Source organism: Bufo gargarizans, chromosome 7 (assembly GCF_014858855.1).
Source record: "Bufo gargarizans isolate SCDJY-AF-19 chromosome 7, ASM1485885v1, whole genome shotgun sequence".
NCBI classification, from domain to species: Eukaryota; Metazoa; Chordata; class Amphibia; order Anura; family Bufonidae; genus Bufo; species Bufo gargarizans.
The window spans coordinates 134,517,707-134,536,094 of record NC_058086.1 but is presented as its reverse complement, the minus strand read 5'-3'; the positions used below and the strand labels follow the sequence as shown (position 1 = coordinate 134,536,094).

The following is an 18,388-nucleotide window of genomic DNA, read 5'->3' as shown; positions in this document are numbered from 1 at the left end:
CGCTGTTATCAAAACAGCGTCTAATATACCTGTTAGGGGTTAAAAAAAAACAAACGAGATTTTTGTATAACTTACCAGTAAAATCTCTTTCTCGCTCTTTCCTTGGGGGACACAGAAGACCTTGGGTATAGCTCATCTCCATAGGAGGCGTGACACTAAGAAAAAACTGTTAAGCCCCTCCTCCACAGCTATACCCTCAGCCTGGAGAGAAAGGCTGCCAGTTGCGTGTCCAAGTAGTGAGAAAAGGCAAAGCCCAAGAAGTGGAACCAACAAGCCAACTACCCAACGGGTAAAACAAACTCGGAAACTCGTGTAGAGAAAAACAAAGAATGGGTGGGTGCTGTGTCCCCCAAGGAAAGAGCGAGAAAGAGATTTTACTGGTAAGTTATACAAAAATCTCGTTTTCTCGCCCAGTTTCCTTGGGGGACACAGAAGACCTTGGGACGTTCAATAGCAGTCCAAGAGGGGAGGGACTACAGCACCAAGGCGAAGCATCCGAAGGCATCAAGAAACCGCCGCCTGCAGACCAGGCAGCCCAAGACAGCATCCGCTGAAGCCCGAGTATGCACCCCGTAGAACTCGGTAAGGTGTGCAAGGAAGACCAGTGACCGCCTTGCACACATGCATGGCCGAAGCCCAATGCCTCCGGCCCAGGGGACACCGACCGCTCTGGTGAAATGAACAGTGACACCAAAAGCAGAACCCTGCCCTCGGTGCGGTAACCACAGCAATAGCCACTCTGAGAAAGCGGAGGAAAGCCACCCTGGAGGCCGCAACCCTTGCACGGACCTCCTAGAAACACAAGAGACCAAACGTCGACAAGAGCCGGAGATCTCCAAGTAAAAACGCAAGGCCCAAACAACGTCCAAACGGTGAAGTGTCCGTTCCCGGTGGTGGGAAGGGGAGGACGAATGCCTCGCGGAACTGAAAGACAAACACCACCTTCAGAAGGAAGGAAGAGACGGGATGGAGAACAGCCCTGTCCTAGGGAAAGACAGAAGGCTCGGAACAAGAAGGACCGCCACTCAGGCACCAGTCAGAGACCCGATGGCTACGGAAACACAACCGCACAGGACAGAAGGAGTAGAGAGAACTACTGTAACGGCTCCAAAGGAAAGATAGGAGCGCCAAGAACCCAGTATGTAGATCCCAGGGCGGTACCGGAGGGCAGTACAAAAGGAACCCAAGAGCCGCTCCATGGAAGAAGGTCTTGACAGGCCCAGAGGGCCGTGGAACGCTGAAAGAGGAGGGACAGCGCCGACACTTGAAGCAACAGGGTCCCAGTCCCAGGTCCAGGCCGGACTGGAGAAAGACAGAACCAAGTAGAAAGAAAGGCAGAGAGGGGAAAACGCCCAGCTTCCCACAGAACCCCAGGTAAAAACCCTAAGTCCTACAACAGATCCTGGACGAAACACGGCCAGGAGCGAACACTAACGAGCCCGCTAGAGTCGCCTGGGCAAGCGGGTGAAAACCCAACGAGATCAGGCGCAGACCAGTAACACGGGCAGAACGGAAGACGTTCTACAGTCCCGGTGTGGGAGATCCAAGGGCAATCCTGACCGAATGGTAGTCCTCCCAAGTTACCGAGAAGGTAAGTCCATAGCAGAACCATTGCCGAGAATGGAAAAAACGCAATCTGCACCCAGCTGGAGGACAGAACGCGGCAGACCCGGTAAATAGGCACACAGCTAGTACAGCCAGTGTGAACAAGGGAGACAGTACGAGGCCAAAAGGAACACCGGAACCATCCACATGAACAACCATGCTCTCCCCAGAGGGGAGGGCAGTGAAGGAACAGCCTCTGAAGCGTGGCCGGGACAGAAGCCACATCGGAGTGATCTGTACCGAGCGGGAGCCAAACAGAGCCGGCGAGAAAAGGCAGTCGAGACAGAGGCCGGCATAACACCCTCCAACCGAAAGGAGGGGTGGGCAACAGGGAAGCCATAGGACAGCTCAAGAGCAGAACCCCGCTACACCGAGACGCCCGGGTCACCGCCTCGCAGAAGGCGAATACCCTGAAGAACCCAAGAAGGAGGTCCTCCGGACCTGGGTACGCGAGCACCCAAGAGAAGTTGGGTGACCTTCCCGAGAAGAGCGGCCCGAACCTGGTAACAGATCAGACTGAAGCGCAGAGGGCGCCAACCGGAAGGACTCATACCACACCGCATCTGAAGAGGAGGAAATGGTAGTAGGCGAGGGAACCGTAGTCCCGCCAGAGAAAACGCAGAATTCGAGGGACGCTGCAGACAGCACTCTCGACCATGTGACCACTAACGCAGGGAACAATGCCGCGGGAGGACGAATGGGTACGTATCTAGGGACCACGAACACACCCCGGGCGGAAGGGCCAACGAAAGGAATGAGTACCACCCAGCTCGGTGCAGTAGCGAACAAGTAGAGCTCGTCTACTTATATATAAGGTATATACCTTTGAACACATTGGGCATTCATTTGCTGTTTGTTGAACACCACCTTAGGCTCACACAGGTGGACCGAGCTCTTTAGAGAAATAGCGCAAGGCTTGCTGCAAGCATCGTATCTCAAGAGAAAAAAGGTATGTCGCAGGAGAAAGGGAGGCATACGTACGCGTAGCCCCGTAAGCAGTGAGAAGGCCAACCCACCCATGGGAGGAGAAGGCATACCCGGCCCAAACAACGGACAGAGCGCACAAGAAAGTCCGCTCACTGCAAAAAATAGTCACTCAGCGAAGGATCAGCCAGAGTCCAACCGTACCAACGGAAGTGCAAAGTGCAACCTGAAAGGCAGTCATGCACAAGACCAGCACGGCATGCAATGGAACGCAAGCAGTCCGCCCAGAAAAGGGGGAAATGTACCTGGCCAACACTGCAGTCGGCAAGAGTGCAGAAGCCCGCCCCAAAAAGGGGGGGATACCAAGGCCAGTACCTACTTCGGAAAAGTAGGACATACCATATTCCGCCCAGAAGGGGGCCATGCCCATGGCCGCACATGTCCAGCAGAACGCAGGAAGGTACACTTAGGGAAAGGGGGCATGCACATGGTTATTCTATCATTAAGTGATTGTGCAAAAATCCACCCTACACCGAATTTCGTGAGAGTGCACCACTCCGTCAATGAAGGGGGACGTGTACCAGTCCAGCACTGCATAAACACGGACAGCCGTGGATCGCGTGAGCGTGCAAAATGCCGCCCATGGAATAAGGGGTGGCCATGCACAAGACCAGCACAGATTCCAATGGGAGTGCAAGCATTCCACTCAAGTCAGAGGGCATGCTCATGACCGGCAACGCACCCAGCGAGTGCAGTATTCCGCCCAGAAATGGGGGTCATGCACATGGCCAGCATCGCATCCAGTGAGAGTGCGAGCACCCCGCCATGGATGGGGCCATGCACATGGCCAGCAACGCACTGGCGAGAGAACAAACACAGTCAGTGAGAGTGTACGTATGTCGCCTGAGGAAAGGAGACATGTCCAAGGCCAGCAGCGAATCCAGTGAGAGTGCGGCACACCGCCCACGGAAGGGGGGGGGGGGGGGGTCATGCATATGGCCGGCAACAGATCCAGTGAGGTTCAGTGTTCCGCCTATGGAAGGGGAACGTGCACATGGCCGGCACCGTATCCGTGGAGAGTGCAGTGTACCTCCTATGGGAGGGGTACACGCACATGGCCGGCACCGTATCCGGTGAGAGTGCAGTATTCCGCCTATGGAAGGGTTCATGCACATGGCCGGCAGCGAATCCAGTGAGAGTCCAGTGTTCCGCCTATGGAAGGGGAACGTGCACATGGCCGGCACCGTATCCGGGGAGAGTGCAGTATACCTCCTATGGAAGGGGTTCATGCACATGGCCAGCACCGTAACCGGTGAGAGTGCAGTATTCCGCCTATGAAGGGGGTTCATGCACATGGCCGGCAGCGAATCCAGTGAGTGCAATGTCCCGCCTGAGGAAGGGGGTCGTGCACATGGCCAGCACCGCATCCGGTGAGAGTGCAGCAGTCCGCCTAGAAAAGGGGGGGTCATGCACAAGGCCAAGCCGCAGCCAGAGAGAGTGCAGTATTCCGCCTAGGAAGGAGGGCCATGCACCTGCAGCCACCAGAACTGGGTGACGAATTCTGGCCAGAAAAATTTTTTGCATGCACTTGGCCAGCGCCGTATCCCGGGAGAGGCCAAGAAAACGCCTGGGAGGGGGAACATGCCCTGGCCAGCGCCGCAGCCGGGGAGCGCGACATACCGCCTAAGAGAGGGGGGCATGCCTACAGGCAGCATACCGAATGATGAGGCTGCCGCGTCCTGCGCAGCCCACAAGTCCTTAAAACAAAATTATAAAATAAATTTTTTTTTTTTTTTTTTTTTATCATTATTATTATTTATTTATTTATTAATTTTTAAATTAATATTACAGCCTCCCTGAGGCAGAAAGGGGGGCCACCATACAGGGGCACGTGCCGTACAGGCCCATCAGGAGCCGGCCAGAACCCAAAGGGTTAACAGGCATCTGGCCTGGGGGGCGGCGCTGCGAACTCTAGGGGGCGGGGGAACCTCCAGGCGGGAAGAATTCGCGCTTGGAGAGTTCCCGCCCCCCCCACAGAGGCCTGAATTTGCGGCCTAGTAGGCCGTGAAGCCGGGGCCTAAATTTTAGCGGCGCCCGGCTGACCGGGGCCGCAAGCATTGAAAGTACCGGCCGGGCCTAAGCCAGCCGCGGGTGCCCACATACCGGCCGCGGGAGCCCCCATACCGGTCGCGGGTGCCCACCCCGAGCGCCGGAATTGCGGCCAGCAGGCCGCGAAGCCTGAACAAGCTATGCAGCGCCCGGCCGGCCGGAATGCACCGACGGCCGGCCGGGGCCAATGCCGGCCGCGGGTGCCCACCCCGCGGCCGGAAGAATCAGGGACCCGAGAGGAGCGTGAGGTGCGGCCCAGCAGGCCGCGATGCCTGGGCCAAAATTTGCGGCGTCCGGCCGACCGGACCGATGGTTGGCCGGGCCTAGTTGGAGCATAGCTCGCACATGTAACGCCGGCCGCGGGAGCCCACCCCGCGGCCAGTTAGAGTCAGGGGCCCGGGAAGGAGCACCGGATGGTGCGGCCCAACGGGCCGCGAAGCGTGGACTAAATTTTTGCGGCGCCCTGAGCAGCGCACCGGCAAGCGCCCCCTCTTTGCGCGGACCTCCATCCTGCAGCCAGCTTATGATCTATGAGGATAGCAGAACCATTAGGAGAGGGAATGGGTGAGTGCTGTAGCAGATTGCCGCCTTGCGACACCCCAGGGACCAGCCTAGGTCCAGCAGGGCCACCCAATAGCCACCTTGGATAGGCTACCAGTATGGGGGTCAGTCACGCAGGAGACCGGGGTGGGGGGAGGGGGTCGTAGGGCTGGAGAAGCCACTCTCTCACCATAGCCGTCTTCACCCTCGGTCCGTTCCAGCAGGGTCGCCCCTTCAGCTACTGGCACCGTAGTGGCAGGACGCTGGAAGAGGGGCTTGGCGTGCGGGCGACCCTTGCGCTGGCGGGATGCAGGGGAGCTGGGCTGCCCTGGTCCACCTTGCCTTCTGTGGGGGAGGCAGCAGTGCGGATGACCGGCACTGGCGCAGCTCGACCCCGGGAGAAACAGAGAGGTCTAGTGCGACTCTGTTGTCCCTGCTTGTCTGGAACAAAAAGAAAAGAAAAAGAAAAAAGTAAAAAATCAAAATTTAAACAAGGAGAAAAGAGCCCTGCAGAGCAGGGAGTGTCTTGCCTCCTTGGACACTAAGCAAAAACTGGCAGCCTTTCTCTCCAGGCTGAGGGTATAGCTGTGGAGGAGGGGCTTAACAGTTTTTTCTTAGTGTCACGCCTCCTATGGAGATGAGCTATACCCAAGGTCTTCTGTGTCCCCCAAGGAAACTGGGCGAGAAATCACATCTCCAGCCTGCCAGCGAGCGATTGCCGCTGGCAGGCTGGAGATCCACTCGCTTACCTTCCATTCCTGTGAACGCGCGCGCATGTGTGCGCGCGTTCACAGGAAGTCACGGCCCTCGCGAGATGACGCGTATATGCGTCACTCTGCGCAGGGCTGCCGCCTCCGGACCGCACATCTGCGTTAGGCGGTCCGGAGGTGGTCAAAACAAAAAAAAACAAAAAAAAAAACACAGAATTGCCATTTTTTAGCTTATTCACCACAAAATAAAAAGGGAATAAAATAGGATACCAAAAAAAAGCTACAAAAATCAAACCCCTACAGCGCATAGAAAGAAAATTAAAGAGTAGCTATGTTCAGAAAGTTAATAAAAGCTAAAATCACCAAGTTGTGTACCCCAAAATATTGCCATTACAAACTACAACTTGTCCCACAAAAACGCTAGCCCTCATATGGTTACATCAACGGAAATAAAGTTACAGCTCCTGGAATGCAATGATTTAAAAAAAATAAAAAATAAAAATGCTCGACCAAGGCCCAAAACAGACTAGTCACTAAGGGGTTAAGAACGCTTGATATGAGTTTAAAAAAATGCTACTGTTAATATACTGAAGCCAGTGCAAAAGCCACCCAGAAAAATCTGGACTTTCAGCCATGTTACATGATATAGATGCAGCACCCCCGCTACAACATCAGTACATTACACTGGATACAGCAAACACTTTCTCTGTGCCCACTAGGTACAGGGATCAGCGACCTTCGGCACTCCAGCTGTTGTGAAACTACAACTCCCAGCATGCTCCTTACACTTCTGTGGGAGTTCAGAGAACAGCTAAGCAAGTGTGGATGATGGGAAATGTAGTTTCACAACACCTGGAGTGCCGGAGGTTACTGAGCCCTGCACTAGGACATGGTGGATCCGCGTGCTCTGGGGGATCCATTGTACATATGGAGCCAATAAGGAGCAGCGAGCACGTTCAATGCAATTAAATAGGTTTTCCAAAAGTAGAATACTGAAGACTATCCTCAGTATAGGTCATCAATATCTGATCGGTGGAGGTCTGACATTGTACCCCCTTCAACCAGCTTTTTGAAGAGGCGCGGGGCTCCCGTGAGTGCTGCAGCCTCTTCCTAAGGCGTCATGCACACATCTGTTGCCCGGCTGTATTGTGGCCTGCAAACAGCGGGTCCGCAATATGCAGGCACTGGCCATGTGCTCCCCACATCAAGGATACGGACCCATTCAAGTGAATGCAATCTGGAGCCGTGGTGCAGAACGGAGGCACGGAACCCCATGGAAGCACTACGGAGTGCTTCCGTAGTATTTCTGTCCACACTAGAACATATTTTTTTTGCGGTGCGGACGGATCATGGACCCATTCAAGTTGAATGGGTCTCAATCTGTCCCTGCCGCCGCACGGACGTCGCCCGTGCATTGGGGACCACAAATTGCAGTCCTCAATGCATGGAACAGCCACACAACGCATGAGGCCTAAGCATGTGATGTCACATTAACTTGAAATGGGATTCAGCTGCACATAGGTAATGGCCACACTATACAATTAGCGATGAGCGAAGCATGCTTCAGATGCTACATCCGAAGTCGCTTTGTTCAAAACTTTGGATTAATACTATATGGAGATCAGTCTTCTTACAGTATTAGAATGTATGGGCTCCGATGAGCCGAAGCAAGGTATTCATGAAGTCGCATGAGACTTCGTTGAATAACTTTGGTAGTTGATTTTTAAAGATGAAACCAAATTTGGCTTCGGTTCCGAACTGAAGCAGAAAAATGAGAGCAACATCCCTCTTTTTCAAGAAATACCTGAAAAACAATGGCAGCCGTCCTGAGCCTCAAGTAATTATGCCGATGAAGCATTTGGAGACATTTTGCGCGGTATCTCTGTTGTATAATTAGTGCAGCCTGCTTATACTGCAAGAAAATTTTCCTTTGCTCGTAAATACGCCAATGAACCTGTAGGAAAAAAAATTAAAAAAAAATAATATTTATGCTAAAACCAAGATATTTGTTCAGTTCACATTTCAGCATGTGCAGCTCTGTTCACACCACTATCCAGACTCCTACAGTTTTAAAGGGATTTTCCAGTTTAAAATTGATGGCCTATCCTCAGGATATCAATATTAGACTGATGGTCCAGCACACTCCACCCCCACCAGCCAGCCATTTCAGGCAGCCACCCGTGCTGGAAACTATGCAGTTGGCGGAGCCAGAAGGTTCCTTTCACTCTTTAGGGTATGACTACAAGGGTCAGCTGTCGAGGCCAGGTTCGCAGACTACCGGTGATCCCATAGAAATGAAAAAATCCAATAGACTGGCGTGGCAATGGCATTCACTTCTATAGGATTACGGCTACTCTGCCAACCTGGCCGTGACCAGTGTCGCCGTACCCCATGTGGCTGTGCCAGAGAACTGCAGTTCAGCTCCTATTCATGTGAATGAGAGTTGAGCTGCATACACCGAGAGCTACTCTATGGACAGAGCCTTAAGTACACTTTGTAGATTCCAGCACTGATGGCTGTCCGAAGCAGCTGATCCATGGGTTGGCAGTGAATCCTGGAAAAAAGGGTCCTTTAAGAGGACCTGTGACCTCACTTGACTTTGCGGTTTTAGAAGCTATTGACATTTCTCATGTAATAATTCAGGTAAATTATTTCTTCTCTTATTCCTGCTAGAAGTTTATGGATAAAAGTACAGATGTGGGGTTCTAGTTGAGGGTGTGTCCCAAAATGCGGAACACACACGGCCTGTATCAGTGTTTGCGGTTCCACAATTTGCGGCCCAGAAAACACATACGGTTGTCTTAATGAGTCCTTAGACTTCATTTAAAAGTGGCCATACCCCTTAAATAAGGTTTTAATTTACAGGAAAATAAACTGCCGTTCTATATACACACCTGAATTATTGTAGCAGCCCTCCGAGCCTTCATGAACCTCCTTTGTGCATTAAATCTTCGTATCACTGACTGCAGACAGATCGCTCGTCTCCTAATGTCCAAATAGGCCATTCTCTGCTTCCTCATAAGGAGGAGAGATCTGTACCACCGCTGAAGGAGGACTGCCGAGGCTCTCTGTTGCTGGTACAGTCCCTGCATCCTGTGCCTCCTGTAGTGGGACTGCAGCGTCACAGCAGATTTTTTGAGCAGCAAAAACCTTTTCCGATGCACAGCCATATGTAAATAAGCCTGCAGTTTTCTTGCAGCTCTTTCTCGGTGTACAATCCGGCGTGCCAAGTACCCTCTGAAAGCAGACTGGATTACTAGAGCAGACGCCCTCGTTGACAGATAGTGGACTCTCTGCAGTCGAGCGTAGCAACATCTTCGGAACCAGCTTTGGATACAGCGAGCAGATACTTCCTCTTCCTTGAGTCTTTTCCTAACCATATGTCCCCTAAATGCCGCTTGGATAAGGACCACTCTCGACTTCATCCGTAAGAAGGCTTTTCTTTTCTGATGCGTCCTCCATGCTGCCTGGATTACAAGCGCAGCTGCTGTTCCTCGTAATGCTTCTCTTTCTTTCATGGCCCGGAACGCAGACTGTAGGCACGTGGTTGCTTTCTTCAGTCTGGTAAACTGCTTGACCGCCTCATTCCTCAACAAGTTGGCCCTAAAGTGCACCTGTATTTTTTGTGCAGCTTGTTGCAAGGCGGTATAGGATTTCCTCTGCTTGTACATACGGTAAGATGCTTGGATCACTGCTGCCGCTTTGTGTTGCTGCTTGAGCTTTTCATTGGCTTTGTAGGCTCTCCATGTGGACTGGATGCAAGTTGTAGCCTTTCGAAGTGTGAGAAAACTGGAGCGCTCAGATCTGGCCAGTATCAATGCTCTAGATCTTCTCTGGAAACAAACGGCGGCAGAGCGAAGTTTTAAGTACTTCTTTCTTTGCAGATAGGCTTTTACACACTTCTGGATGCTAGTGGCAGCATGGTGCATTCGCTTAATCTGCAGTCTTACTTTCGCTCCCCTAAAGGCTGCTTGAAGCAACAAGGCCGATTTTTTGGTGGAATGGTACAAACACATATCCTGGTCTCTTACCTTCTTTCCTCTATATCGCTGCTGTATGGTTTTAGTTGCTTTTAGCAGGCGTTTGTAGTATGCGTAGTGAACATACATGCGATAACTGGACTGGATTACAGTGGCAGCTTTCTTCATTGTTTTTACATTTCTTCGCACCCTCATTCCCCTAAACCCGGCTTGAATAATGACGGCTGAGCTATATAACTGAAGAAATCGCCCTCTTTCGTGTCTAACTTCGAGAGCGGAGCGGTACCACGTCTGAAGTTTACAAGCTGCCCCACGCTGGGCCCTATACAGAACAAGGGCCCTGTGCATCCTGAAGCAAGCTTGTATTCTGGTGGCCATTTGGTGTTTGAGTTGAATGTCTTTTCTTACTTTATATCCTCTGTATGAAGCCTGAATGCAAGATGCAGCTTTTCGCATTGACTGATAGTTCCGATAATGCCGGCGGGTCACAACAGTTGCTCTATATAGTCTCTGAACACGAATGCTTAGCTCCTTTAATGCAAGGTATCGACGACACTCCGTGTATGTTCTAAATTGCCTCTGGATGATGATGGCTGCTCTTCGCTGGTTTCTCAGCCCTTTCCTAACCCTCCAGCCTCTATAACTGGCTTGGATACAAATGGTGGCCTCTTTTAAAAAAGAGTAGTGCAAAACTTCGAAGTCTCTCATCTTCTTTGCCCGGTATCTTTGCTGCATCACACCTACTGCCCACTGAGCTTTTTTATAATTTCGTTTGCATACATACATCCTGTAGGCTGCCTGGATTTTGGTGGCGGCTTGGTGCATTTTAGTTATTGCCCGCCTCACCTTCGCACCCCGGTAAGCAGCCTGAAGTATCACTGCAGATTCACGTAGCTTTAAGAATGCTTCTCTCTGGTAGAAAGCAGATCTATGGGACCTGTAACAACGCTGTATGGTGATTGATGCACTTTTTAGACTTAGAAACTTTACACGAGCAGTGTGCATTTTGAACACAGCCTGGATGACCGTGGCGGCAGAGTGCGTGTTCTGCAGCTTCTCTCGCTCTCGGACACTCCTGTATGCAGCTTGTAAGACAAGAGCAGCCTTCTTTAGTTTGATGAACTCTTGTCTATGATGGTCACCAAGCCTTTTTAATCTATATCTTTTCTGAACAGTTATGGCTGCATTTCGCAGAGCTAGAAACCTGCGCCTTGCTATAAATGACTTGACAGCTCTCTGGATGACCCTGGCTGCTTTGCACTTGGCCTTGAATTCACACCGTTGCTTCATTGCCCGAAAAGACGACTGGATGCACAAAGCAGCACGTCTCATATTCCGGTACAGCAACATCTGCTTATTCCGCAGCTGTGAAGCGTGGTAGCGCTGCTGAACTGCGACAGTAACCCTTCTCAGCTTGTTAAAGTAACACCGCTGTCTGAACATTCGATATTGGGACTGTATCACCGTTGCAGCCATATACATATGTCCAATCTGCTTCCTGAGGCTTCTCCCTCTCCACGCAGCTTGAATAGTGCATGCCGCTTTTCTGAGGTCGAAATATTGCTTGCGCACCAGCCTGCCGTACAGCGCTGCTCTGTAATGTCGCTGGATGACCGCGGCTGCCTGCCTCCTTTTCTGGTACGCCACTCTCTGCTTGTGCATCCTGAAGACTGACTGGATCAACGTTGCAGACGTTCGCATCAAGCTTACCCTCTTCCTCGTCTTCATCCCTCTGTAGATGGACTGAATTTTGATCACATTCCTCCTGAGGTGAAGGTATTCTGCTCTCCGATTCTGTGCAGCTGCTGCGTTGCGATACCACCTCTGCACTGTGATTGCGCTCATCTTCAATTTAAGGTACTGTTTTCTGATTCCGTGGGAGCGGTAATAGGCCTGAATAGTGCAGGCTGCTTTATGAAGATTCAAGATACTCTTCCTGGTCTTCCACCCTCTATATGCAGCCTGAAGGACTGTAGCAGCTGCTTTCATTTTTAAGTAGTGGGATCGCTGTCGCTTCCGGGTAAGATGAGCTCTGTAGTGACCCTGAATAAGCTCAGTAGAACGCTTCATGGTCTTGTACTTTGTTTGGCAGACATGCATTTTGTAATAAGACTGTATTAGACTGGCTGATCTGTGCATCCTCAGAATCTCCCTTCTAACTTCTCTACCCCTCCAGACAGCCTGTATCCTTCTTACCACCAGACACACACAAAGGTATTTTAGCCTTTCCTTTCTACCAGTCATCATAGCTCGGTAGCGACGCTGGATGGCTAATGTTGACTTCTTTATTTCTTCAAACTTTTTTTGAGCAAGTGATCTTCTGAAAGCAGACTGAATAACAACGGCGGCAGCGTTCTGCTTGTGAAGTTGCCTCCTCACTCTGAAGCCACGGTATGCAGCTTGGATCACAGATATCGCCCTCTTGGTTTTCGTGAAATTTTCCATTTCTTTCCTCCCTTGCCTTTGACCTCTGTACCAACTCTGAATAGTTAAGGCAGACTGGCGGATTTTCAAATAATGCTTCCTTGCTCTGTAACATTGGTAGTTGGCTTGTATGGTTACCGCTCCAGCATTCCGAATTCTCATTCGTTTGCGGTCTAAGTGTCCACGGTAAGTTGCTTGCAACAGTATAGCAGACTGCTTCATTAACAGGAACGTTTTCCTATGATGCACAGAATCAATGTGTGCCCGAAATCTCCTCTGTATGACCACAGAAGCTCTGTAAATGGTTACATACTCCTTCCTAGCTTTGTGCATTCGGTAGTAAGCTTGTAGAGCAGTTGCAGCATTATTCCATCCCTTCATCTGACTTCTCACCAGGTATCCTCTTACCGCAGACTGGATTTTAACACAGGCTCTCCTTTTCCTGAAGAACAATTCTCTCTCTCTGAGCATTAGGCGGTTAGCCCGGATCAGTCTTTGTATATAGATCACCGTCTGCTTCAGGACAAGATACCATTTTCTTTCCTGCCTCATCTTAAACAGGGACTGGATCTTTATTACAGCCGCCTGTACAGTGAGGTATTTACGGCGTTCCCTTAGCATACGATATTGAGACTGAATTGCAATGGCTGCATGTGTCTTGGCTTCCAGCCTGCGCTGCTGCCTCCGCCTATAGGCTTTCTGAAGCACTACTGCAGCTCTATTTTCCTTTTTCAGTTTCTCATGTTTCCACCTCCTATACGCAGACTGGATAACAGCGGTCGCCGATTTTAGCTGGAGGTAGCAGCTTTGCTCTTTTCTAGCCAACAACCAAGAGCGTACGTGAACTTGAATGGTTCTCACTGCACACACTGTCCTTCTGTATGAAGCAGCAGCAATCTTTGAGCGGACTCTTGCTTGCATGAGAACAACGTATACTTTAAAGGATCTGTAGTATTTCAGAGCTGCGTAACCTCTCCAATGTTTCTGTAAAGCAAAGAGAACACAGTTAGCTGCTGGAAGGATGAAGCACACTGGATCCATGTACTTATTTGATGCTGATTTCAACAAACTGTCAAGAACGTCTCATGTAAATGCACCCTTAAAAAGGGAGCCAGAAGTAGCCATTCTATCCAACTATTTGCATGGACACATAGCTGTGGTTTACCACATTAATGCACTGTCTTTCATGGTTCATCAGGGGCTCTATTCCCAAGTTATCATACTTTTTACCAATATGCACATTAGGACTTTGGTGCATTTAGGGTGTCACCATTGCTCTAACTGCAACCAAACTGTTTCTGTGGCCCCTCCCTCTCTGCTTTGCCTCTGCCTGGCCTTGCCGATCAAGGCAGCGAGGAAAGGGCTGGCGACAGAAAGGAGTGGAGTTTGGGTAGAACAGGTGCAACTATATTACCCTTATTGCACCAAACACCTGATCTGCATTAGGAAAAAGGGACAGAGCCTCGAGTCAACAAAATAAAATCACTTTACTCAGGAGAACTACAGCCATGTGTCCCACCCAACAGAACCCGTCAAGGGAAGCATACTCACCTGCTACCTGATCCGGCAGTGACAGTGGTGGAGCTCTCTGCTCCACCGGTGTCTTCACTGTACTTCAGTGAATGTCTGGCACAGACAGGAGTAACTTGCCCCTTTAGAGACAATGGTGGTAGCTGTGATTGACACGTCCACGAAGCAGCAGGTGACTGCAGTGGAAGTATGCTCCCTTGACAGGTCCTGCCGGTTGGGCCAAGTCTTGGAAGTTGGACCAGCCCTTTTAGAGTGTAACTGTCATTTCAGTTTATTTTTAATACTGTGTGTGCACCGTGATGTTATATGGTCACTAACTTTTTACCCAACTTTGCATAAATCCATGGTACAAAGAAACTTTGTAATATATCTTAAAGAAAAATATCTAATTCTCCTGTTAACAATACTGTTTCAAAGGAGAGTCAGTATTGAGTACCTACTGAACTCTGCTGCTGTATGTGGAAAATAAATAGGTTTCTGAGCCTGCCCGTCATCTCACTACACCAGCCCTTGCCTATGTGCATGTGTCATAATCTCTGCCTATTAGACTTGCACTAATCCCGCAGACGAGAGAACGGGACTGCTAACAGTAGGTATACAGGAACACGATACATTTATGGTCAGCATTCTTTACTCTTTAGGCCCCTTGCAGACGAGCGTGTCCGGATGCGTTGCAAATGCGTTCAGTGAAAAATGCGTGATTTCGCAAACAAAGTCATTCAGTTTGGTCTGCGATCACGTTTAGTTTTTATCGCGTGGGTGCAATGTGATTGAATGCATTTTGCACACGCGTGATAAAAAACTGAAGGTATACAAACAGCTCTTAACACGCACTTGCTTGCGGATGCAATGCGATTTTCACCATACTGCGTTTTTCATGCAATGCAGAACTGATGCGTGAAGAAAATAAACTCATGTACACAGACCCATTGAAATGAATGGGTCAGGATTCAGTGCGGGTGCTATGCGTTCACGTCACACATTGCACCCGCGCCGAAAACTCACTCATGTGAAAGAGGCCTTAGTAAACGGGAAAAAGGAGCAGTGCTTGCAGCAAGTCAGGTATGGACACAGGCAGGCATCGTTAGTGTACATATTTAGTATATAGATAAGGATTGGAGTAGCAAGATAGGAGGTAGGCCTAGTAGCCTACCTCTCTATATTCCAAATAGCAGTCTTCAGTAACTAATTTTGTACTATGCTAAATGGCCTATACTGCATTTTTTGTAATTTCATTTATTTAACAGTTTTAATTACAACATAGACACCTGAAGTTCAGGGAGTCTACTGTGCTTTGGTACCCATACATCAGTACACGGCTGACTCCACGGTACTGTGAGCAAAAGGGCCTCAGTCAGCTCTGTACTGGCTGGAGGACACATCGCTGCCCCTGCCTGTGCCCGGTCAACTAAAGCCTGGCACAGCACACTGCCGTTTCCAGTATTGATGTCCCATTCAGTGCTTTTAGATAAGCAAAACAGGCACAGCCTCCTACCAGTACAGAGCTCCCTGATGCCTCTATGCCTGCCCACCACATAAGTGCCAGCGCTGTACTGATGGAAAGATGGAGCACAATAGACACCCTGAACTCCAGCTATATTACCAAAAAGAATTGAAAGCAGTTTTAAAATAAAGTTATATAAAAGGTTAGTTACCCTTTAAGATCACTGTCCCTACAAAACGGGAAAAACTGAAAATACTGTGACCCTTTCAAAGAGGTGCTCCTAGTCTGGTGGGTTGATTTAAAAGCAAGCAGAGGCTTTACCAAGTTGCCGAGATCCATTAACACATGCTTTATGGTTCTATGCTGTGAACATCAATGAAAACAGAAATAAAAGCTGGATCATTAACATGTTATACATACCTGAATGGCTACAGCGGCACAAGTCTCTATTTCTTTCTGTCTTAGAGTTTTTAAGTCCACTAACATCTTGTAGGCCAAGTATCTTCTCCAGTGCTTTTGGATTATGAGGGCAGAAGAAATTCTCCTTAAAACCCTACGTCGTGACAGGAATTTGCAAACAGCACGCTGGATGACACAGGCGGCCTTGTGCTTCCTCTGAAAAATCAAATGGGGAAAATTATATTAAATCCATGAAGTCGTGCCCAAAACTTATGGCCTCACTGAATCCCATACCAGTATGCATTGTCCCAAGTGACATTTATTCTGTGATTATTACTGAAGTTGGTTGTTGGAGGTTCTCTGGGCTATTCAAAAAACTGTTCTTAGACTACAATACAGCTGAACATAAAAAGTCGTGACACCTCCGGTCAGGATTCAGGTGGAAGCACCCACAGCCTGGGTGTGCGCTGCGGTGGCATCAGCAGAAGGTGGGGACTACGTATTACCCTAAAAATATTCCATCACAGGACATTAGAAAGAACTATTTAGTAATATTCACAGAATAAATAGGCTGTAGAACCCCTTTAAAGGGTTCCCATCTTAGACATTAGGGGCATATCACTAGGATGTGTCTGATAGGTGCGGGTCCCACCTCTGGGACATGCACCTATACTTACAAGGGAGCCCACAAAGTGCCGGAGGGCCCACCGCGTATGTGCGGCCACCCTCCAATCATTTCTATGGGAGTGACGAAATAGCCAGCTATTCCCGCAAACCCAAAAGGGAATAAAGCGGTGGCTGCACTTGCACGGTGCGCTTTCCATTAATTTCACTGGGACTGAAAATAGTATCATATAGGTGCGGGTTCCAGAGGGACCCGAACAGATCAGACATTGGGAGGCATAGGCATATCCTAGCAATATGCTCCCAATATCCAAGATAGGAATGCAACTTTAAGTATGTGGCAATTGACAATATAATCCGAGGTGGGTTATGAAAGCCAAGTGTAGAATACAGAGCTTTTGAAGTGCAAATCAAAGAAACTCAGTTTTAGTGTCCTCATAAAAATGTTTAAGCTGATCAATAAAAATTTAAAAAATAATTATGGAACTGGAACCCCCTTTAACAGTTTGTGGCTTTATCTGCATAGAGTATGCGATATACTGCAGATTTTTGCCCCATATACCAGTTTTTCATGTCAGCACTTTCCTGCCCCCGTTCTGCAGGATATTTGCATGCCTTACGTCGTTGCCTAATCAAACCCAGCATGCTTTGCTCTGTAGCATTTCTTAGGGCTTGCTGTGTCCCACTGTTGTCTCTGCAGTAGTCATGCCCCCTACACCTCCACTCCCCATGTTTAGCTGAGCAAGACCAGTGAAACACTACAAAGAAATGCGTGCTGGGTTAGAGAATAAAACTGTATACGGGGCAAACATATTCAATGTTCGGTGTACTCTTGGCAGACAGAAAATGTGATTATGGGACGAGAGAACCCCTTTAAAACAACTTTACAGAATAAAAAGACGCATATTCATAAGACGACTCACCTGTAATAACTGTTCTTCTGCTGCCAGTCTGTGTCTTCTCCAAGCTGCTTGTATAACTCGGGCTGCACGAGCTTCCTTGCGAAGATCCAGAATTCGAGCACAAAGGAAAGAAAGGTAAATGATGACAACCTGGGGAAAAGAAAAAAAAAAAAAAAAAAAAAAAAAAAAAGGATTCTGTGAAGTGACAGTTTTTAGATTTACAAGATTTCAGAAAAACGAGATTTTTGTATAACTTACCAGTAAAATCTCTTTCTCGCTCTTTCCTTGGGGGACACAGAAGACCTTGGGTATAGCTCATCTCCCTAGGAGGCGTGACACTAAGTGAAAACTGTTAAGCCCCTCCTCCATCAGCTATACCCTCAGCCTGGAGAGAGAGACTGCCAGTTGCGTGTCCAAGTAGTGAGAAAAGGCAAAGTCCAACAAGTGGAAACAACAAGCCAACTACCCAACGGGTAAACAAAACTTGGAAACCGTGCAGAAAAAAACCAATGAATGGGTGGGTGCTGTGTCCCCCAAGGAAAGAGCGAGAAAGAGATTTTACTGGTAAGTTATACAAAAATCTCGTTTTCTCGCCCAATTTCCTTGGGGGACACAGAAGACCTTGGGACGTTCAAAAGCAGTCCAAGAGGGGAGGGACCACAGCACCAAGGCGAAGCACCCGAAGGCAGCAAGGAAATGCCACCTGCAAAAACCAGGCGGCCCAAGGCAGCAGCCGCCGCAGCCAGAGTACGCACTCAGGAGAACCTGGTAAAGAGTGCAAGGAAGACCGTGGCCACCCTGCACAATGACATGGCTGAAGCCCAATGCCTCCGGCCCCGGAGGCACCAACCGCTCTGGTGAAATGAACGGTGACACCAAAAAAACAGAACCCTGCCCTTGAGCAGTAACCACAGCAATAGCCATTTGGTTAAAGCGGAGGAAAGCACCCAGGAGCCGTCAACCTTGGCGCGGACCTCCTGGAAACAAGAGACCGAGCGTCGACAAGAGTCGGAGATGTCCAAGCAAAAAACTGCAGACACTTCAAGTAACAGAGTCCCAGTCGCAGGTCCAGGCCAGACTGGAGAAGACCGAATCATGGGAAGAGAAAGGCAGAATTGGGTGAATGCCCAGCTTCCTAAAGAACCCCAGGTAAGACCCTAAGTCAGACAACAGAACCTGGACGAAGCACGGCCGGGA

General features: G+C 49.4%; 1 protein-coding gene across 1 annotated transcript in view; it reads right to left on the bottom strand.

Moving 5' to 3' along the window:
- Positions 1-18,388, bottom strand: part of ASPM (assembly factor for spindle microtubules) — an 89,259-nt gene that overhangs the window by 20,845 nt on the left and 50,026 nt on the right. Inside the window, 4 exon segments of the mRNA XM_044300822.1 lie at positions 7,693-7,842; positions 8,783-13,276; positions 15,687-15,881; positions 17,213-17,341. Of these exon segments, the coding sequence (XP_044156757.1) occupies positions 7,693-7,842; positions 8,783-13,276; positions 15,687-15,881; positions 17,213-17,341 (4,968 nt within the window).